This window comes from Centruroides vittatus, unplaced genomic scaffold, assembly GCF_030686945.1.
Source record: "Centruroides vittatus isolate TY-2023 unplaced genomic scaffold, ASM3068694v2 contig_3318, whole genome shotgun sequence".
NCBI classification, from domain to species: domain Eukaryota; kingdom Metazoa; phylum Arthropoda; class Arachnida; order Scorpiones; family Buthidae; genus Centruroides; species Centruroides vittatus.
The window spans coordinates 126,544-149,522 of record NW_027122128.1 but is presented as its reverse complement, the minus strand read 5'-3'; the positions used below and the strand labels follow the sequence as shown (position 1 = coordinate 149,522).

At 32.5% G+C, this 22,979-nt stretch overlaps 3 protein-coding genes across 3 annotated transcripts in view; 2 read left to right on the top strand and 1 right to left on the bottom strand.

Annotated features, from left to right (window-relative positions):
• Nucleotides 1-3,074, top strand: part of polo (Serine/threonine-protein kinase polo) — a 28,522-nt gene extending 25,448 nt beyond the window's left edge. Inside the window, exons 7-12 of the mRNA XM_067268704.1 lie at nt 3-134; nt 200-307; nt 380-475; nt 957-1,110; nt 2,391-2,637; nt 2,718-3,074. Of these exons, the coding sequence (XP_067124805.1) occupies nt 3-134; nt 200-307; nt 380-475; nt 957-1,110; nt 2,391-2,637; nt 2,718-2,936 (956 nt within the window). The 3' untranslated portion in view covers nt 2,937-3,074. The remainder of the gene's footprint in view (nt 1-2; nt 135-199; nt 308-379; nt 476-956; nt 1,111-2,390; nt 2,638-2,717) is intronic.
• Nucleotides 3,075-3,152: 78 nt separating this feature from the next.
• On the bottom strand, nt 3,153-17,796 carry PIG-V (phosphatidylinositol glycan anchor biosynthesis class V). Its single transcript, XM_067268705.1, has 3 exons — nt 17,632-17,796; nt 6,334-7,461; nt 3,153-3,559 (listed from the first exon to the last, which is right to left on the bottom strand). The coding sequence occupies exons 1-3, from the start codon at nt 17,734-17,736 to the stop codon at nt 3,305-3,307; spliced, it is 1,488 nt and encodes a 495-aa protein (XP_067124806.1). The 5' UTR covers nt 17,737-17,796; the 3' UTR covers nt 3,153-3,304.
• A 2,404-nt stretch (nt 17,797-20,200) lies between these two features.
• Nucleotides 20,201-22,979, top strand: part of Ada3 (transcriptional adaptor 3) — a 59,151-nt gene continuing 56,372 nt past the window's right edge. The window contains exon 1 of the mRNA XM_067268703.1: nt 20,201-20,281. The gene's annotated coding sequence lies outside the window, so the exon portion shown is untranslated. The remainder of the gene's footprint in view (nt 20,282-22,979) is intronic.

Genomic DNA, 22,979 nt, shown 5'->3' with positions numbered 1-22,979 from the left:
AGGCATTATGCCCACTCGATTACCCACTTCTTGTTTAACTATGGCTCCAAGGTTTGAACATGTAAAGTCTCAGGTGGACAAATCATCAATTCCTCTGCCAGCTAGTAGAAAACCACTAATTGATGTCAACAAAGGTAGCACGTTACAAAATACTTGACTAAATTATTAAATTTGTACATTTGTCCTTATTGAATTTCAGAGGAATTGCATACAGTTAAGCCACAAAGAGAAGAATTGTTGTCAGTTCCAAAAGAAGAAATAATGTCAGAGAATGATGAGAATGAAGACAAAGTAATTAAAGCTCCAGGTACTTGTTACTTCTAAAATTATTGGCTTGTTCCAAAATTAAAAATGACTGACTACTGATAAATTATTTCAGGCAATGTTCCACCTGATTTCTATCTCAGTGATTTGTTTTCCATGTTGACTTCTGTAGTTGCATCAAAACCAGCAGAAAAAGCAGTTATCCAACTAGGTATTATGTAAATGCTTGGCAAGATGCTTGCCAAACTGTTTTTAATTTACTCAATTAATTCTGATAACTTACAAAACATGCATATATTATTCTGTTAAATTTAAGTGTTAGGATGAAAGATACTATTGTCAGTAAAATATTTCAGAAATAATATCATCTCTTCTTTTTCCATTTTTCTCCTAAACTGTTCAAATTTTATGGTAAATACACATTTTCAGAAGAATGAGCTATGATTAATGATAGTGTACAATCTCCTGAAATTGCTTCTGTTTCGTTTGTAGTGCATAGCAGGTCGCTTGCATGTTTGCATAAAGCTTTAAACAAATAGCAAAATTTGTGCTCTGAAAAATCATAATCCACAATGCTTTGTGAATATCACAAAGCATTGTGGATTATGATTTTTCAGAGCACAAATTTTGCTATTTGTTTATATGATGGATAGTTTGAAAAGATACATGTATTAAAAAAATTTCTTTTTTAGATGAAGCAGAAGATCCAGCAGCTGTTCCAATATTCTGGGTTAGCAAGTGGGTGGATTACACTGACAAATATGGTTTAGGTTATCAATTGTGTGATAACAGTGTTGGTGTATTATTCAATGATAACACTAGGATAATTCTTTTAACTGATGGCCAGTAAGTTCTTAAGTTTTTTGTTAATATTATATATATATATATTTATTTATCTACATTTATTTCTTTTTTCATAAATTGTAAATTACAAAAACATAAACTAAGTAACTATGTTTTTGTGATATATAAAAAAGCTTCTTGCCTTTATTATTTTTAAATGCTTAATATAAATCATCTGAATAAAAAGAATAGGAAAATAAATAAATATGAATGTTTACTTTTTCAGTTTTACTGTCATGTATATAACATGGGAAAGTATTGTAATAATGTCAAATTCAACTGTGAGGGTTTTTTGAAAATCTTAATGTTTTTATGGGTTCAGAGAATCTGTCAAAATGGGGGGGAAATTCTGTGGGTGTGTTGGTGTCTATTTCATTTTAATATCTCAAGATAGGATAAAGATTAAGAAGCAGAAGTTTGCATGGTAAGGAGTATTGATGCTATATAATTTTGGTGTTAAAGGTCAAGGGTGGAATAGATAGGAGGTTATGTCATATCTCAAGTGGAGTCAAAATTTAATGAAATTATTATTTGTTGGCATTTACAACTTTCTTGTTATGAAACCATTCTCTACCCTCAAAATTAAGCCTTTTGCCTTTTTCTATTATTATTATAAGTTATTTTTTAATGAAACTTTGTAACAGATGGCACCACATATATTAGCATGAAGTTAAAATTGTATTTTTTTCTTAAATAAAAATATTTTTCACTGGGGAAGTCATGCAACTTCTTGTTTTGATATTGTGATAAGAAAATATGAATATTATTACTCTTAAAATAATTTTTGATGTTTTAAAATGTTCATTCCAACTTCTTAGAAAATTTTAAAGAATTTTAATGTTTATGGTTGGAAAAATGAATAATATCTAAACAGTAATTAATGAACATATAGCTGTAATTTAAGGAAACAAAACATGGAGACTAAATAATTTATATTCTTTAAAATTTGATGTTATACTCACCACAAATTAAGGTATAGAGTTTTATGATGCTATGAGTAGTGCTTAAAAATAGTTTCAGAAGATTTAAACTATTTTTGAAGTTTCAATAGATGGTAGTTCGATGAAAAACCCATAAAGTAAGATTATTCTTCATTAGAGATTGAGAAATACTCATTTTGCTTGCTTTATTCTATGTATCAAAATTGTTCAGAATTGGAATATTGCTCAAAATGTGAGCAAAATGCACTGTTTGATGCTAGTATTGTTTCTACAATTTAATATTTTGAAACTGACTGTAAATATTTTAAAATTTATAAGATTTTTACATTATTTTTTTTCTAGAAATTTTCATTATATTGAAAGGAATGGCAATGAGTATTTCTACACACTTCAAGATTATCCTCAAACTGTTTCTAAAAAAGTAACACTGCTGAAATATTTTCAAAATTACATGAATGAACATCTATTAAAGGCTGGTGAAAGCATTGTACCACGTGAAGGTGACGAGATTTCTCGTCTTCCGCATCTACGTGCCTGGTTTAGAACGAAAAGTGCAATTGTTCTCCACCTAGCAAATGGAACACTTCAGGTATTATTAATACATATTGTAGTGTTTTTAATTAAAAAACTTTTATAATTGTTTAAATTAATGCATTGAAATCTTTTTAGATCAATTTCTTCGATGATCATACCAAGATCATCTTATGCCCATTGATGGGTGCTGTGTCTTATATAGACGGAAAACGAGATTTCAAAACTTATCGTCTCAATTTAATTAAAAAATATGGATGCACGCGTGAATTGGCATCTAGGTTACGATATGCCAAAACAATAACAGAGAGATTGATGGCGACTAAATCAGGATCTGTCAAGGGAAGGCCGTCATAATTTTTTTTTTTTAATTCAGTTTTTCTTTTGAGTCTTATTTTGTGACACTGTAACCAATGTTATATTGTAGTATTTGAGAAGAATAATTGCATGTATTGATGTCTGAATTGTTAAAAAAATTTAGAATTTGAAATACCACTTTTGTTACAGAAGTATTTATTTTTCATGCATTTTGGTATATCAATACTTTTTGGACGTTATATTTACATTGTCTAACAAAGATTTCCATTCTAAGTGATTTTAATCATATATACAAATAGAAACTTTTTAATAAAAATTGTAAATAATCATGTAATTTAATTACTTTTGCTTTCTGCATTGATACTGATCTATAAATATTTTAGTCACAGCTTTTAAATGGAATTTTCTTACGTCCAAGGTAAATAATTCACATGAATAATAATTCCAAACAAAAAGTACAGCAAAAAATAAGAAAATATCAGTTTTGTTCTTGGATCGTGCCAAGTGATGTAGTTGTTGGGTACTGAAATTAGTTGAGAGAGTTTTACAGAAAACTCTGATTTACCTGTGACCGGATGGTCCTTTGATATCTCTTCACTGACAGTTCTAGCTGCAACCCAGTAAAGAACTGGACTGGATGAGGCCAACAGTCTGGTGATTACCTATAAATGTATATGAAAATTGAAATATTTATCTTGATTATATTGATATATATAATTAATTTTGAACTACATGCAAGCTTGCCTTTTTTTAGTGTATTAAGTTCATTATAGACAACATTATTACTGTTAAAGATTATCAGTTTTTCAAATGGTTTTGTCACCCTTCTTAGGAATTAAATAGTTTTTTCCATAAAAAATTGTATTTTAGAATACATTCTTTTTAAATAAATATCTGAAATTTAAAAATTGTCATGGTTCTTTCTTAAGATTTTGACAACTGTTTACTAAAAATTAACAATTTTTTTTTAATGTGCAAAATGTAAATTGTGCAGCAAATATATTAATTACATGGAAATAAAAAAAAGATAAGAAGAAAAATTTATGAGACCCATTGGTTTATAAATCAAAGTGCTCTTAAGTGTAACATCACATTTGGCAATACTGAACAGGTTGAGAGTCCAACCTTTGTGGTTCATTCTGATATACAGTAGACTCCTATAACACGGTAAAACATCATCGCTGATTTGTGTCATGGCAGGATTGGTCAAATCTAGACCAATAGTGGACATTGCACAAACCGTTGAGTTTAGATGAGCAGTGGACCTACTAAAAACCATTTATTATTCAACGGCCATAAAAATTATATTTATATTAATGATGTCTCCAAAGTTCAGCAAATTTTTTGCAGAAAAATAATTTATCAGGAAACACGCACCTGCCATTTGATGAGCCACTTTGCGACAAAAACAAGCTTAAGCAATGGCGTCGTCGAACGATGCACACTCAGTAAGTAATCCTACACTTTTTTGTTTATAGCATAGTTTATATGGATTATTCCCAAAAAATTATACGTGATTTGGAAATGTTGAGTCAAATTAATCTAGAATCGATTAATTTTATGGAAGAAGACCTTTCAAACAGCCGTCGTCCCTAAACTGCACAAGTGCCAGGCTATGATTGGCTCATGTATTTAAGTAACTTGTACAACGTGGATTCATATAACACTGGACGTATCTACCGTGTTATAGGGTGGTCTACTGTATACAATTCTGATCCTTTATCTGCTAGTTTTCTACAAAGCATTTTTTGTTTTTTCTTTGTTTGAAGGTAATGGATAATTGAGACAGACTGTCTTTGGCCCTCTTCTTGCATGAGTTAGATTTGTGTATTTCCATTTTTTGGTAAAATAGATATCAGCTAAGTCAAGATGTACTTCTATTAGAACACAACTTGAAAGTGCTGCAAACCTATTTGTCCCATTGTATCTTGAGTAATCAAAGGTTAGAACAAGACATCATGTGTCAATGGCCTTATTCATCCCTGCATGCAAACAATATGTCCACCAATCCTCTAACAAAACTTGGCCATTCTTTACTTGTCAATTAATAGTATTCATACTTAAACTAGGCAAATCTTGACAGCAGGGCAGTTGTGGAGTAGCATTTCCAAATGATGCCAATGGAAAAGTAGTCTTGTGAAGAAGCTCAAATAGAAGTATGATTTTTGTGGGCCAAAAAGGTTTCACTTGCTCAGTGACAGATTCAAGGGGGAAACTATAGGGGCTTAAGCCCTCCCCATTGTTCAACCAAAAACATTTATGATGACAAATTAAGCCATATTTGACAAACATTTTTCTTATTAGACAATCTGCAACACAACCTTTATGCATGTTTTAATGAAAGGTGTTTAAAAATATTTGAATAATTATAATTTCAGGGAGAGAGGCCTTTCAGTAAATGCAGTAGTGACTCTAGAAATCCATAAGCTCATCAAGATGTGCGAAATAATGATTTGTCAAAGACAACATTGTTCCCTCATACCTTGCAGAATGGTAGTGACGGTTTGCAAATGGACAAGAAAATATGACAAAACTCGCAGTGGGTGTTCAAAATTCATTAATTCTTGTTTTTGACCTGGCATATTGAAACTAAAGCAGAAGTGAAAGCAGTTGTTATTGAAAAGCTGTAGTAAAGGACAAACTTTTTCTTGTTACATATTGTGATAAATGCCCAGTCATGCTATTTCTCTTAAAAAAAATATCCAATTGCAGATACATCCTGTAGTTTTTCATTTCTGCAATAAAATCCATTTATTACTGGTTTTGTAAAGCTAATTTTCAAAGATTACTAAATTATCACTATTTGAATATACAAATGGGAAAATATACCAATTTGAAATATTCTTTATGCATTGAATAAACATGTTGAGATTTGTTTTAACTCTACTACTTTGAAGTTATAGCATCAATTCAATTTACATCAAGAAATGAAAAAACTATAATTGCTACAAACTGATGGTAATATTTTTGTTCTATTCATCAGTTGTCTCTCCAGTAGCACAAGTCTATTGTCAGGCTATGGATATTGTTTTGTGAGTGTTTCTTGGATATAAACATCAAATTTGAATATTATTTACTTCATAGTTAGCCAACTGATTGAGAATATTTATGTACAGTACTTTTTGTTACATATATTCAAAATATATAGTCATGACCTCATTAATAAATGATTAAACTTTGCTTAAAACAGAAAAAGTAGTTTAATTTGTATATGTTTGACATTTTCTATTTAATTAGTTTATTGCAAATTAAACTAATGAAAAAGTTAGTATAACCAATTGAAACCATATAACAGTTGCATTGCCTTGATCTGCAATTTCACAATTTTTACTCAGAATTATTAAATAGCTTTTATATTATGTTTAAATATTTGTGTATACTGTGTTTAATAAAAAAATTGAATATGTATATTTTAAGGTGATAAAACTAAACTTACCTGAACATGTATGCACAGGAAGCACATTACCGTTAAGGCAAACGAATGAACTAAATATACAAAACAATCTTCATTGTCAAAGAACTCTCTACTTTTCTTTTTATATGTAACAAATCCAAGAGAGAGACAAAAATTCTTATTTTTTTGGTAATAAGTTACAGCTGCTGAAATCATGATGAAAACAATTGGGAAACACAATATAAAATTTGGTATTTGTTTAAATCTGTAATAATTTAAGAAACCAACATTCCAGTATTCACTTTGAATGTATGAATACGAAAATGGAATGTTATGATTACACCATTTGCCCGGATTTTCTCCAGGTAATGTGTAATTTCTCTGTGCGCCGTATTCACTAATACTTTCTGGCCATGACAAATTCATAGACTGAGGTAAACAATACAATAAACAAGTATAAAACTGAAATATAACAAAAGGAATTGTGCATATCAACAACTTAATGAAAAGTGTGATGATCCATTGAATAGTATATCTTATTTTTTCAAATGGCAAATCATGAAGAATTTGTAACTTGCTATGTAAACTCTTGATCTCTGCATGCAAAACAAAGCAACTAGAGATAGTACCATTAGATCTAGTTATGCTACTAAAACCAAATAAAATAGATGCAATTATGTTGTTATTCTTCTCCAAGTGCCACATTCCCATAAATGTCAGAAAGGAAAAAAGGCATTCGGAATAGCATGCAGAGAAAAAAATTGATGCGGGATTGATACAAAATAAAAGAACGGTTATGTCTGCTGCTCTTCTGTCCTTCAAAACTAAATTACTAAGTCCATGTAAGGCAATGGCTGATAAGACAAAGCACATCAAATTAATCAGAACTCCACTAATTAAAAGAAGTGAATGGAAACTTAAAATAAAATTAAAACAACTATCAAGAAGAGTTGCAAAGTAGTAAATTAGTGAGGGATAAAATGGAAAGAAAGCCAGAGTGTTTTCATATGTATAGCCATATCTTGCAATGTGGAGAAAGTATTGAGCATCCCATCGTTTAAAACCACTGAGCATTCTGGTGACAATAACATCTCCAATAGTCACATCATCTTGTACTGGAGACTGGAACACATCAGGTGAATGATCTGGTATTATATTATTGAAGAGTACCTAGCAATGGTAAAAATATTTATTTTAAGTAAAGCACTTTATTTGCAGAAATTTATAAAAATAATAAAATAAATCAAAATATTAATGCAGTTTTAAACTTTAAACCAAGGCTATGATGTTGGAGTCAGAAACATAGACTCTGTTTATGTCAGGTTCTTAATCAGGTGTCCATGGTAAAATTTTAGGGGCTCCATGAGCTTAGACTGGAAAAATTAACTCATTGTCTTTCTTCTCCTTAACCTCTTACTGAAATCTAACATTTCCTTCACTTATGAATGTATGCAATAAATGAGGCTTAGCTGTATATGTGGTTACCAATAAAAACAACAGATATCATTATAATTGTTGCATTTCTCCAAAATTGGCATGAAAATTGAACCATGGGCCATAATCCTTTTCTTTCTGATATAAACTGTACTGCAGATGTTGACAACTAAAGATTAACTTATTGATCTTAGGACAGAAAACTCAATACAGTTGGAGTTTAACTCAAAAAACCTTGTAGAATTCTATTGTTCCCTAAGAAAAGTCTATCCTTGTCTTGTAAAACAAACTAGAAAAGCTTTGCTTCTATTTGCAACAATATATCTTTGCAAATTGGGATTTTCAACACTTGTAACAATGAAAACAAAAAGTTGAAATCAGTTAGATGTCCAACAGGACATGCATATTGCCTTGTCAAATACCACATTATAGTTTGATGTTCTGATTAAAGATAACAATCTTCACACTGACATATTTAAATTACAGGAAAGTATATAATAATATAATTTAACTTACAATGATTTTCTTCATACATTTAATTTTTTATTTTGGTAGCTATATTTCAATAACACTGGATTCCTTTACACTTTTATGTTTTGATTAGTGATGTAACGAATATTCGGTTACTACCCGGTATTCGGCCTATTTTTCACTATTCGGCCGAATACCGAATACCTAAAAACACAGTAAATTAATCATTTTGGTAACTTTTATTAATGCTGAAAATTAAACTATAATTATTAAAGTTAATAAGAAATAGCATCTAACTCTAGTATTAAATTATTTCGTAATTAAATAATAATATAGCCTTTATCTAGCCCGATATCTTATGGCATGATGGTGTGTAGGTTAGAATGTATCGGGCATTAATATTATTGATTAGTTAATTATGTTATATTCGTATTCGCGTATATTTTAATATTTTTTTACGATATTTTAAAATGATTTACGAAACGTTTTATTGAAACTTATCGTATTTAATGAAAGAATTATTTATCTATTTCTAAAAGATGAATAACTAATATATAACTTATTTTATATATAAAGCAAAGAATGAGCATTTCTCATTATATACAAAAGATAACATTTGAAATCATGTTAAATTTTTAAAATATTGACAAAAACAATAGCAACAAAATATCACAAAACTTCGCAAATAGAAAACCCCCAATAATAAATTTGAACTGTTCCAAAACTGGGCAGAAACTAGAACATATGTCCCCACTAAATATATCCTTAGGGCACTATTCAGTCTACAAATACGTATTAAAAACAAAATTTTAGAGTTAAAAAGATCGATTGCAAATAAAATAACTTATAAGTTATAACTTACATCTAAATACCAACAACTGCTGAATCATATCGGGCTATTTACGGCTATTACATAAATTATAAACCAATTTGGCAGTAGAGGTAGACGTTAGGCTCCATCTCATACTAACTTTAATAATTATAATTTAATTAATTAATTTAAATAATTTAGACCTACTGGAAGAAAAAATCGTAGTGACAGCGGGCCAATAGAGAGCAGAGCGCGCGATCCTTGCCATAATGCGGTTTGCGCGCCAATTTTTGTACGTGCGTTAATCAAGCCGAATAGTTTGGCCGAATATTCGGCCATTCGGCCACGCTCCTAGCCGAATATTCGGTATTCGGCTGAGGCCGAATATACTATTCGTTACATCACTAGTTTTGATTTAAAAACATTTTTCTAAAAAGGGGTCCATGGAATAAAAAAGGTTAAGAACCCCTGGTTTATATTGAGACTGGAGTCAAAGGCTTTTTATTTTTAGACTTTGATTCACATTGTAGTGATGAAATGTCCTTTGTTATACAGTATGGTACTGTTTACCATTATCAATATATACTGACTTGTGAGTACCACTTGTGTGTATCAACCCATAACCCTGATTTAAACTTCAGATTCATACTTCAAATATTTTTGGTATAATCATTATAATACAAACACAATATTCTGCTAAAGGAACTAACAAATACAATAAACAATTAACAGAATGCCCTCAGCACATAAGGAATGTTTTGATGGTCTAATAATTAAGTTGCCGAGAACAGAAGATTAGAACACCGATGTTCTAATCTTCTGGTTTACCTGAGGATGGCCTATTGAATGGGCTGAAAATGTTAGTTTGGTTTTAATAAATTATCTCGACAACTTAAGGTGTATTTTGATGGTCTAACAAATACGGTTACAAAAACTTAACTGATTAAATAGTGGTGATGGAAAGCATAGACAACTTGCATATGAAATTGGAGTGCCAGATGTACTGTACTAGTACATGATTGTGCATGTGAATTTTGTTAAGTGCCATATTTGTGACATTTCTATTCTATTGGGTTGTTCGGAAAGTTCATAGCGATTTTTAAGAGAGATAAAAGAAATTGTTTTAAAACTAAAAATATACTTTTATTCCATTATGTTTGTGCCATTGTTTTTAATGACTTGTTGCCATCTATGGGGCAGCTTCATGATACCCTCTTCGTAGAACTTTCCAGTTTTTTCCGCGAAAAACTGATCCATGTGGTTTTTGCAAGCTTCCAAAGTATGAAAGTTTTTATCATGAAGGGAATTTTGTAGAGAATGGAACAAATGGTAGTCCGACGGGGCAAGGTCGGGTGAGTAAGGGGGGTGGGGTAAAACATCCCAGCCTGGTTCCAATAATTTTTGCTGTGTTCGTAAAGACGTGTGAGGTCTGGCATTATCTTGGTGAAACACAATGCCCTTTTTTTTCTATTGGCCAGTACTGGACGTTTTTCTTTAATTGCCATGTTCAGCTTATCCAATTGGGAACAATACTTATCAGAATCAATTGTTTGATTCTGTGGAAGCAGCTCGTAGTACAGGATTCGTTTTCAATCCTACCAGACAGTGAGCATGACCTTCTTTAGATGAAGACCGGCCTTTGGAGTTTTTAACAGTGATTCATTTTTCTTACCCCATGATCGTTTTTGGCTGATGTTATAAATGATCCACTTTTCATCAACTGTCACTAAATGCTTCAGAAAAGGGTCATTTTCATTTCGTCTTTCAAGAGAATCACAAATGGAGATGCGATCCAATAAGTTTTTTTCCGTTAAGTCGTGAGGTATCCAAATGTCGTAACGATTCACGTATCCGAGCTTCTTTAGATGTTGAAATACAGTACTGTTTGATGACTTCACTATGTCTGCAATCTCTCGAGTTGTGTAATGAGGGTTTTCATCCAATAATGCTTTGATCGGGTCTCTTCAATAACAGGAGGTCTTCCCGAGCAAGGAGCATCTTTAAGGCTGAAATTGCCGATTTTAAATTTTGCAAACCACTTTCGAACAGTTGATTCTGATACAGCACTCTTACCATAAACATCACATATCTTTTTTGCTGTTTGTACAGCATTTTTGCCTTTATGAAAAAAGAAAAGAAACAAGTGTCGATAATGCACGTTGTTCGCATCCATTTTTGCAATGAGCCAAATTAAACGCTATTTGAATAATCTTAACGGTTTTTTTGTAACGGACGCGTCTCAAGGTCATTTATCGTAATATTCATTGGTTTGTACAATTCTAATAATTTTTGCGTCAATCAGTGTCTCAACTGTCGGCTATCAAAAATCGCTACGAACTTTCCGAACAACCCAATATTACGTCACCCGATGCACAACAGAGTAACCAAACTTTAAATGCGAGAAAGCATAAACTTTGATTCACCCAACAAAGAGATAACAGTGTAAGAAAATTTTAAAACAAAAAATTTGACATTACAAACATAACAACTATACTTCTTACTGTAAACTGGATGAATTATAATTCTTTCTTCCACAAAAACCTTGACAATCCAGTGTTAGGTGTTTATACAACTGCTAACGTTTTCAACCCTGTTGGGGTCTTCATCAGGCACAGCACAAAGGTAGTTTCAAATGCCAGTGAATGGAACCAAGAAACCGAAGCGAATTCTATTCCAATTTTTGAAATCATGGAATTGGAAGATAAGATGGAACATTATGCTCGAGCTAGGATGTTATCTACACATGCGTACAATTACGTTCGTCGATCGTTGGATGTAAAACGAATTAATGCAATATTAAGTTGTTTGTGGGTGCGCACTTCCCTCATAGCAATATTTCCAGGCTTGCGAGATGTTGATTGCATCCTTATAGTTGATGCATGTGTTGTGCAAACCCGCTTTATATATCTCTAGGGTCTCAAGCGTTCTGAGTTGGTCCGTGTGGTGCGACATTCTGATTATACGAGCATTTTGGAGGTCGGCAGTGATTCCCTGCTGTGTGGCATACGTTGCCAGTGTGGTAGATAGTTTATTGTTGGCAGTGTCGTACCTGTGTTCCCGGAGGCGCTGATGGAGGGAGCGTTTGGTAGAACCCACATAAACCAGACTTCTATTAAATCTGTTGTCCCACAGGGAAACCGCGTATATGCCCGGTGCGTGTTTCATGTCCAAATTGTCCTTCTCATTTTGAAGTAAGCTGTATACTGACCGCAGCCTCCTGTAAGCTACTTTGTTTCAGGTGCTGGATGCGATTTCTCTGTATATCGCATCTAAATGGTGGTTATACTCAACTATTTTTCTAGCACTATTATCAACGGATCTTACCCCGGCTTGTGGGTTGTTACGAGTATTCCCCCCGGTGTGTACTTGCGTGCTATGTTGTACACTATGTTCCTATCATAACCGTGTTGTGATGCCACTTCCTGGATACGGCTAATCTCGGCCACCGTGTCTTCATATTTCGAGTTGTGCATGAACGCGCACTTAATTAGTGCCCTAAAAGCTGCTATCTTATACGAATATGGATCCTCAGAGAAAGCTGGGATGAACAGAGGTACCTGGCATTTTTTGTAAAATACCTTATGGGTGGTCTTATTGTCCTTTATTTGAATGTCCAAGTCGAGAAGTCTGGCTTATGTGGGTTCTACCAAACGCTCCCTCCATCAGCGCCTCCGGGAACACAGGTACGACATTGCCAACAATAAACTATCTACCACAATGGCAACGTATGCCACACAGCAGGGAATCACTGCCGACCTCCAAAATGCTCGTATAATCAGAATGTTGCACCACACGGACCAACTCAGAACGCTTGAGACCCTAGAGATATATAAAGCGGGTTTGCACAACACATGCATCAACTATAAGGATGCAATCAACATCTTGCAAGCCTGGAAATATTGCTATGAGGGAAGTGCGCACCCACAAACAACTTAATATTGCATTAATTCGTTTTACATCCAACGATCGACGAATGTAATTGTACGCATGTGTAGATAACATCCTAGCTCGAGCATAATGTTCCATCTTATCTTCCAATTCCATGATTTCAAAAATTGGAATAGAATTTGCTTCGGTTTCTTGGTTCCATTCACTGGCATTTGAAACTACCTTTGTGCTGTGCCTGATGAAGACCCTGACGGGGTTGAAAACGTTAGCAGTTGTATAAACACCTAACACTGGATTGTCAAGGTTTTTGTGGAAGAAAGAATTACAAAGATAATGTTACCACACAGCCCTTAAAAGGGGCACCCAACAGTTTTTCATTACCAATTCACCAATTTTGACAAAATTTTGTGGATGTGTGGTACTTATTTGTATTTAAACTCTACCAAAGCCACTGGACTCACTATTTAGGCATTCTCAAAAAAGTTTGGATAAAAATTTTCTACAACTATTAATACCAATAAAGAAGACCAACTCATGAGGTAGTGGCATGGTGTGATTAGTTATGGCATCATGTGCAGAGGCTTTGTTTTTGGGTTGATCCCCATATGCAAAATTTTTTTATTTACATTTATATCTTATCATTTTTGAATTTCTTATGTACAATTTTTATGCCATTTTTAATTATTGACAGTAAAATTTATTATCTGTTATAAGATATCAAGGAATTTACATTCTTTTTCTACAATGTAAAGTTTTTGTCCAAAAAAAGTTATATATGCAAATGCAATAAATGATTGTTTTGCAATAATATGACAGTATATTTTGGGTAGTATTTTATCATAAAAGCAGTTAAAATATAATGGCTTGCTACACCATGCACATACAATCATTCCTACTTTATTTAGCCTTCATATTTCGTTTTAACAACAGAGGGTAAAAAATAAACTTCATAAATGGTTTTAAAAATATTTCTTTTGTGTGTTATTTGAGACTCAAGCCATGCATATTTTAACATGTCACAAAAAACTGATGCGTCAACTGGTTGTAAATTAGAGCATAAAACATTTTGAGATTTACTACGAAGTGTTTTATGTAATGTGCAACTGTTACAATAAAACATGTTACTGATGAGATTTATTTATTTAAAGAGGAAATAATTTTGTTTGAAAAGAAATTGATTCTGTTTGCTGAAAATTTAGAGAGGGGAATAAACTACAATCTTCTACAAATGAATTCAAGTTATACAGATCAACTTCACCACATGTTCATTTTACTTTTGCTGGTCATGCTGCTGACTGGTACAAGAGTTGTTAAATAACCTGGTAAAAACACATGTTTTGCCATCTACACATGATTAATGTTCAGACACAAGCCAAACTATATACACCTCCACAAACAGCATGGAGAATATAGGGAAGGCACTTATAGTTGTTTTTTATATAGATGTGCAAACATAGAATCTGTGTTGCATTGCTATTTTTGCAATTTAGTATTCTCTTTAGCTGGATGCATTCAGAAACTGCATTGATCATTGCATCCAAATTTTATTACATATTTATTTTATTAATTAAAGTTAACTTCAATATAGTCTGAAAAACAATGCTGCAATTTAGAGGTAAGGTCAGTTCAAAATAAAATAAATATAAGTGAACTCATTAGAACAGAGACAGAATGGAAATACAAGTTACAAGATATTGTCAATAAAGGCAACCCAGAAAATACTATTATTATATTTAGATATGTTAACAGTCGAGATTTAATATGAAGCAGTGGCGTGCCGTCATTGGAAGCGGCGCTTCCAACTTCTAATGACCTTTCCTTGTAGTTTCTAAAATATAAATTTTTCATATTTTAATGTACTGTACTTTGAATTAATTAAAATTAATATTTTATTATAACTGCATTATGTATCTTATTACAAATTTCTATACTACATGTGAAAAAAACGATAAGATTGCTATTGTATATTCAAATATCAGTGGAGGAATGGAAACGCTTACGAGACAGCTTCCACGGCAAGAATAACTGAATGGTGTAAAGCAGCCAGAGGGCATTGGCGCATGCGCTTTACAGAGCACCAACCTCAGCTGGTTTAGCTGGTGGAAGCTACACACGTGTAACACTTCCAACAATTATATCCCCTAGCCATTGGGTAGGGAGTAGGGAGCTATCTGACTAAGTGAATTGTTTAAGATTTGAAAAGTAAAGAGTATTCAATGTTATTTTTATGTATGTTTTTTTGCAAAGTTATATTTGATTATAATTTTCTTTAAATTATACTGTAATTATATTGACAGATTTCCAGACAAAATCTTTAGAATTTTTATCACTTTTAGATGTTAATAATTTTAATATTATGCAAAATAATTTTTCCAACCATGTTTTAATTCTATAAATTAAGTAAATTTTATGGGAAATTTTTTGATTTATCTAAATTATGTAGTGAATTGCAATATTTATATTTGTGTCCGGACTATATTGACAAGTAACTCTTAAACATAAAACATATTATAATTAATGTCGATCCAAACAAAGACATACTAAAAGAATTATATGATTTAATATCATTAATTTTTACGGTATCCTTTACCAGTGCGTCTGTTGAGCGCAGTTTTTCGACCACGAAGCAAATTCATACATTGGCCAGGAACACTGGGTCGGAGGAAAAATTGTCGTCGCTAGCGTTACTTTTGATAGAAAAAGAGCTTTTAAATACGTTGATGAAGTCGACGACCAGCGACTTTTATGATAAAGTAATTAACGACTTTGCGGAAAAAATCGCCGAATAGAATTAGTTTATAAAAAATTAAAAAAACAAGTTTTTCTATCATTGTTTGTATCATATCAATATGTATTATGTATGTATTATTTGTATTTTAGAACTAAAATACATAAATTGTTTATTTTTGTCATTTCCAGTATTTGTTTAAAACTTTTATGGAAATGTCATGTACTGAACAGGTCTGACCCGTCACGAAAGACGCGAAAAAACGGTTAATTTAAAGAAAAATTTATTAGTTTAAAAAAAATAGGTAAAACTCATTTGTAGTCAGACACCCATTGTTTATATCAAACTGCAAGGCAGAAACCATAAATTGCAAAAGGAAGTCATCCTATGATCAGTGGAAGGTTGAATTCATCTTCGATTTTGACTTTTCTCCCACTCCAGGTTAAGAGTTTTGTTATGTTTAGTAACCAGGGACCAACCACTCGGGAAGTGTGATTGAGAGAGAATGACCAATCAAATGGATGAAAGAAAGAATGGAGATTGATATAATCTCCAACAATCAAGGACACCTGGCACTCGGTTAACGTTCCGAATAACCAAACGCGCAAAAAGAAATACAATTTCTCGTCTATTGTGCCAACCTGTAACCCGTGCCACTTCGGACTTAGACCGGGTCCCCGATGCCAACAGAGGAAGTCTCCCCGTGCTCTACAGACTTGTCAACGCCACTGTCCCGGGGCCACCTTCGATCAACCATCAAAGAACCACATCAACGGCTGATTGTCCTAAAGCAAACTATTTTGTACATAGTATATGTTTATTTTACGTTTTGTTTTTGTCAGGTACGTCTCTTCCGCCACCACGCACATACGAATGGACCCTAGGCCATCACTGATGTGCAATTAACTGATTGCCCCTGGAAGTTGGCTTTTTACAGAAACACAGCTTCCCTATCATCAAATGTCACGGCACGCCACTACTAAGAAGTGTTTTATCTGACGTGCAACTGTTACAATAAAACATGTTACTGGTGAGGTTTATTTATTTAAGGAGGAAATAATTTTGCTTGAAAAGAAATTGATTCTGTTTGCTGATTTATAGAGGGGGGAACTTTAGTTCATTTCCAAAACTTGTCTCAATTTTACTAAGAAAATGATGTCCTCATTAACAAAGTATATTTCAAGACAGCCATTTTAAACATGAGAGTTTTAGTTTGTATGAGATCAGTTTAAAACATAATTACCACAGAGATGTCACTAAATAGTTACTGTATCAGTATATTTACATTGACACAGCAGTGTAATGCTTTTATAAGCCAAAACAAGCTGGGACATATAAGAACACGGGTACATTCCAGTATGCATCAGTCTCAGCCAGTGAACAGCTTAATTAACTTACCGAGACATCCAGCAACATAACTAGATAGAGGGAGCAAACAAGGATACATTTGCAGACTTACTATGTCAAAATAAGTTTGGTTAATACATATTAATAGTAAAAATGGCATTAATAATATAACCACGGAGGTAGTCACGTTGCTTTGTCAGAACCCTTCACATCCACAGCCCAGTGAGTGGGACGTGCCAATTAAACCATTGATGCATGTCAGAACATCTTTTGGTACATTGCAGTTCACTGACACTGTTTGATGCATACTGAAACATATATCATGCTTTTATATACAAAGTTCAGTGCAAAAATAAGTGAAATGCAGTATTTGTAAATGATTATTACAGCTTTATAATGCATCACCTTTGACTCATTATATAATATATATATATATATATATATATATATATCAATATTATGATAATTACATTATAATAAAAATCATGGATCAAAATTATAGCTGGGATATGATTTGTATACGAAAAATTAAGTTAATGTACCACGTGTACAATTAAATCACGATGATTTGTCAGTCGATAAATGATGTATTCATTCAATTCCTAGTCATTTCGCCTATTTATATCACATTAATACGTTATTAACGACTCGAAGTTCTTACTTGAAGTAGAATAACGGCAATCCTCGATAATACGCTAACTTTAACGATATTGAGCTTTGTTCCAAACATGATTCCATCTAGAAATAAACCTTTATTTAGCCACATTCCATATATTTACGGGTGTTTATCACTTGTCACAGCAGACGGCCGAAAAGCATTTAAAGATCAGCGACATCTGCTTTTAGTTTTTTTTTTTCTTTTATATTAAAAATGTCTGATAAATTAAGGTAATTTATATTAACGATAATTTAAGTTATATAAAACGATAATTATATATGGTATTTTACGTTCTTTTAATTTAATTTTAAGCTCTTCTTAAATTTGACTTTTTAACTTAATTTTAATATACAATGGTATCTCGTACTTTGGACGATTATAACTTAGAATGCTTCAGAGTTCGAACGTTAATTTGACAAAAAATTCGCTTCGGAGTTCGTACTGCGCGCGAAATGAAAAAAAATCCGCTCGAAGGGCGAACGTAATCTGTTATGAGCCCAAGCAAAGTTACCAGATTTGGCGAAAAGTAGCAGAATTTTGCTACTTTTGAACATCTCATGCTACTTGATTTTTATTTTTTGCTATGTGCATCAAATATGTAGAGTTAATAACTCTTTGCACACTTTAATAAAAAAGAAAATCAAAATCTTATGTTTCTTAAATTTATTTGTCACTCAATCTATTTAGCATCTTCATATGCAGCAGAAGAATTTCCTTCTAACATTGACTACTTGTTACAAATTTATTGGTTATTATTGGTTTCATAGATCAGCTTTACGAAATGAGTTCTACTGGCACTATACTAAACAATGAGAGTGAGAAATCTTTGAAAATGATTCTCCCTTTCAACCACACGTTGGTTACCAAGAAGTAACTGTGTAAAACGAATTCTTAACCAATGGAATGCTTTACTATTGCATTTTCAGATAACGTCTTCGACTTGTGATAAATACTACGCAAGAGAACTAGCAGCTAAATACTCAGTCGGAACTAACAAACTGTGTTTGATATTTATGCAACCATTGCTCCCAGAGTTCGAAAGGTTGAATTTACTTTTCCAAAAAACAGGCATATCTCTGTGTTATCCTTGAAGAACGTAAGAATTTTACATTATTTTGCACAGAAAAATCTCGAAATCTCAATATGTAAATCCTGAAACGAATTTAACACTGGAACTTGCACAGACAACCTCACTTCGAAGAGTCCGAATACAGTCGAATAGGGGACAGTTTCCACGGCGAAAATATCTGAAAGGTGTCGGCATTGCTTACTGGTAGGCTATACCTTGTTACAGAAAACTTTGTTAATTCAAGCAATAGTGATTGACCGATTGCGTTTTTGATACTTTTTACATTGCGCCGAAAAGTTGGACCATCTGTTTGTATTCCTTCAGGATAAATTGATTTTCAATCCAGTAAAATACGCTATTGGTTTTCTATTTCTTCAATTTGCGATTGATCAAAGGTAGAAAGGTAAACGGTGTGTGTGTTTGATTTAACCGTTATTTCCGCCTGATTTTTTGGATTATCACGGACTTCTGCATTACCATCTCGTCCAGTACGTCAATACGGTTCGTTCGATATCCTTTTTATCTCAATATCTTAATTAGGGGGGGGAGTAAATTAATTTCAAAGTCCTTGGTTTTCGATCCTTTCTAGCAAGTGGGGAAAAATTTTTTGTGGGCGGCACCAGGGGATTTTATTCAGCTATGCTTCCTTTAGTTGCACCTAAGATGGGGTTATAATAGATTAATTATTTATCGAGTTACGGGGATTTTTAGGTTTTTATATAAGCTTCTATGGGAAATTTTCAAATCTAAAACGATCGTTAGAACTGTTTAACGTTCTTTGTAACGGTCGTAACGTACAGTACTTTCTAACGGCCCCGCTTTAAATCTTAACGAATTTTTTCTAACGTTTTTATTCTCATTGCTGCATTTATCTTTCGTTCGATTTTTCTTTCTTTCTTTTTCTTTTTTGTATAGTTAAGTTAAGCTAGTTTGCACTGAAGAGTGCATTTTTGTAATCTATTAGCTAAGTTCTCATTTGTGTTGTCGTGTTTCCGCTGCAGGACTACGGTCTTGATCGGAATCAGGATAGCTCGCGTTACTTAATACTTTTGTGGGCGAGTGATGGCGACGTGCAGTTCCTCGAACTTTTTTGACGAGATGTTCAAGCTCCTCGATGAGCTTAAGGGTTACCTTGCTAGGAATAGCAATAGGATGTTGGACTTAGGAGTCCAGTTCCCGCGATTGATTGATATAGCGAGTTCCACGGTGTCAATTTGTTCTGTTCCCGATTTAATTGGCACTCGGTTATCACCAATGGTGATCTCGCTGGAGCGTTTGCTGCACACCAGAGCGGAGCCTGTCACCTTTAACCGCTCGGTCATTCGGTCGTAGGTGTGTGTATACATATATATTATATATATATATCAAAGTTATTAATCAAGTCTTCATCTTTTTAAATAAATATTTAAAATTTAAAAGAAATTTTCTTTCTGTAATTAACTTTATTAAATATTATTTCTAATATAGGGAAATTTCCCTAAATTCAAAAAATTATTTATGCTTTTCAGTTGGCAACACTGACCTTAAGTGTTTGTTGTTATCTGTTAATGTGGAGTTGTTTTGAAGTTGTTTTGCTACTCATTAGTAAGTTTTCGCAATTAAACGTCTATTATAATTGATTTATGATTATGAAAAATGATGATAAACAGAAATGGTTATGTGAAATACTGTTTATCCCTATATAAATAAGGATGGTGCACTTGACACATATTTGCCTTATGAATGAATGTAATAGTGAAACAAATTAAAATTTATTTATAAGCTCCTATTGATGATGATAATCAATCATTTGATATATTTACCTTATTCAACAGTTATTATTATATGAATCATAAAGGAAAAGAAGTAAAGAGCGAAATATATATTTTGTGTTTCTGTAAATTATTTTAGGTCATTAATTTTTTTTTAGCCATTTTAAACTGCTAATTACATCTTCAGAAATGTATCAGTTAATGTTTGCATTAAACATCAATTTGGATTCAAATGAAGTGGTGGGGACTGTGTCAGAGTGCAGACTAAGGGTGTGACTATGCAGACGCGAGTGAGAATATGTGGTGAGAAAGGTGATGACGTTTCACACTTTGTTTCTTGCTCTTGTTTATTATGACTACAGACAAGAGCATGAAACATTGTCACCTCTTCTCACCACATATTCTCGCTCGCTCACATCTGCATAGTCACACCCTAGTGCCATACGAGTAAAAGAGTCAAAGGAACAGTTGGTCTACGTGTGATCGTTTGCTAGAATTTTGGAGACCCTTGAAAATGAAATAAAATTTTAAAGTGAAAAAAATCTGGAACTATTTCTTGAAACAGTGCTAAAAATCAACCGTTTTCCCACTTTAGTAGAGATGGCTGAAAGCTCGTTAAACGAGAAATGTTATTGCACCGACTACCTCCAAGGTGGTATCTGAGTTGCACTGCATACTCTGTTAAGTCTATTCCGTGTTTAACAAGCAGTTTAAGGCTGATTTTGAAAACTATATCTTGCAAAGATTGTATTTAGACTGTTGGTTCCTTTAACTTTTTTACTGCTGTGGGCATGGTCTATGGCTCTGATAATAAAGTCCCAATTGCCTCATTTAGAGATGCAGTTGTAGCTGGTTTGATATGGTTTTAAATGTAAGTCCTAGCTCATTAAGTGACTGGTCAGTTAAAAGTAGGTTCCCTTGCAATGAGATCAGCTAACAAGGATGAGAGATAAGGCATTACATCATAATTAGATGCTTAAGTCTCTAGTTATACGTATTATAAAACAAATGTTTTGAAAGTGTTCCTGATATGAATTTGTTCAATGAGTTTATTCTATATATCATTCTCAATATACAGGCTACAGTTTGCTATTTCCAATTCTTAAGTTTAAGAATCCTATTCTGTTTACAATAAATTATGAATTTGGATTATATTTATACTCTTATGAAAGATTTGCTAAATAGTTAAATCAACAAAGGTAACCAACTTTATTTGTGTGATTCCCTTAAACAAGTAGTTTTCTGCATTTTTGAAGAGCAAGACAAGAAATTCCACTTAAACTACTTCTTTTGAACTCCCAGTAATCCTTGGATACCAACATCATTGTGACAGAAGTGCAATGCAGATTCTAACTAACTATATTAGAACATTGGTTCAAAAGTACTAGGGTTAAAAGGAATTTTTCATCTTGATTTAAAAAAAAAAAAAACACAGCACTATATGAATCAACAATGACATTTTCTTGCTACTTTTTTGACAGAATTTTATTCTGGATCAATACTATGGAAGTTTTTCATACGTAGTCTGAACCAGCGATGACAGGTTTTGATTCTATTACAGATCAATCTGTATGTAATAAACAAAAGTTAGATCTGTGATATAGCTTGTAATGTTCTAATGTCTTGCTTCAATAACTTGATCAATATTGCAGCGAAATATACTTTATCATGCAGCAGTTTGTTCAAACTGACAAATATGACATTTTCTATATGTGATTATTGAAGTGTTCATTTAGAACACTTCAATAATCACATATATAAAATTATAGATTTATTTTCTTGCATTTATAATAAAAATTTTATTATACAGACTTCAGTTTGGGATAGAGCTAACTTCTCCCTCCTGTCAGTCCTGATATTGTGCAGCTGAAGAGATCTTTTTGAATTTATTGCATATAAATATAAAAAAAAATGATAGAAACTGTTATTATGTAGCTTCTGTTATCTGAAATTATTGCATTCTTTACAATTGTTGTTCTCAGACAATATGTAGATCTATTTAATTTTTTCTGTGTAGAAATCTAGTGTTCTCGGAATACAAAGGAGGTATCATTTAAGCTGAACCTAAATACTAGCAATCAACAGCTTTAGTATTTTATGTTATTAATTGGATAAAGAAACTTTGTCAAATTTTTGAATATTCAGCTAAATAACCAAATATTCAAGAATTCAAGTGTGTTGAAGCTGATTTTGCTTTATTAAAACATACATCTTGAAATAGGAATGACTCAACGGAACTTCTAAATATTCAACTTTGGAAATATTTAAAAAAATGAACCTCTGATAAAGCTGTTAACTGATACTTTTTAAATAAAATTTTTGTACAAATTATTAAGTTATATACTCTATTTAAAAGCTGTTTTATTGACTTCTTTATTCCAACAATATAATGATAACATAACTAGGGATTGCAATCCAGCAGTGTTTTCAATCCAGCTGGATTTTTGCTGGATCAAAATAATTCCAGCTGGATCCAGCGCGGATGTATTTTTGGTGCAATAAAGTGTTATCTGCCTATCTATCTATCTATC

Bases quoted from the DNA above. Each gene is read 5' to 3' on its own strand.
- PIG-V (XM_067268705.1), bottom strand. From the start codon at position 17,736: ATGTGGCTAAATAAAGGTTTATTTCTAGATGGAATCATGTTTGGAACA. The intron at 7,462-17,631 runs GTAAGAACTTCG...TACCATTGCTAG, and splicing joins TTGCCGTTATTCTACTTCAA to GTACTCTTCAATAATATAAT. The intron at 3,560-6,333 runs GTAAGTTTAGTT...ATACATTTATAG, and splicing joins TCCTGTGCATACATGTTCAG to GTAATCACCAGACTGTTGGC.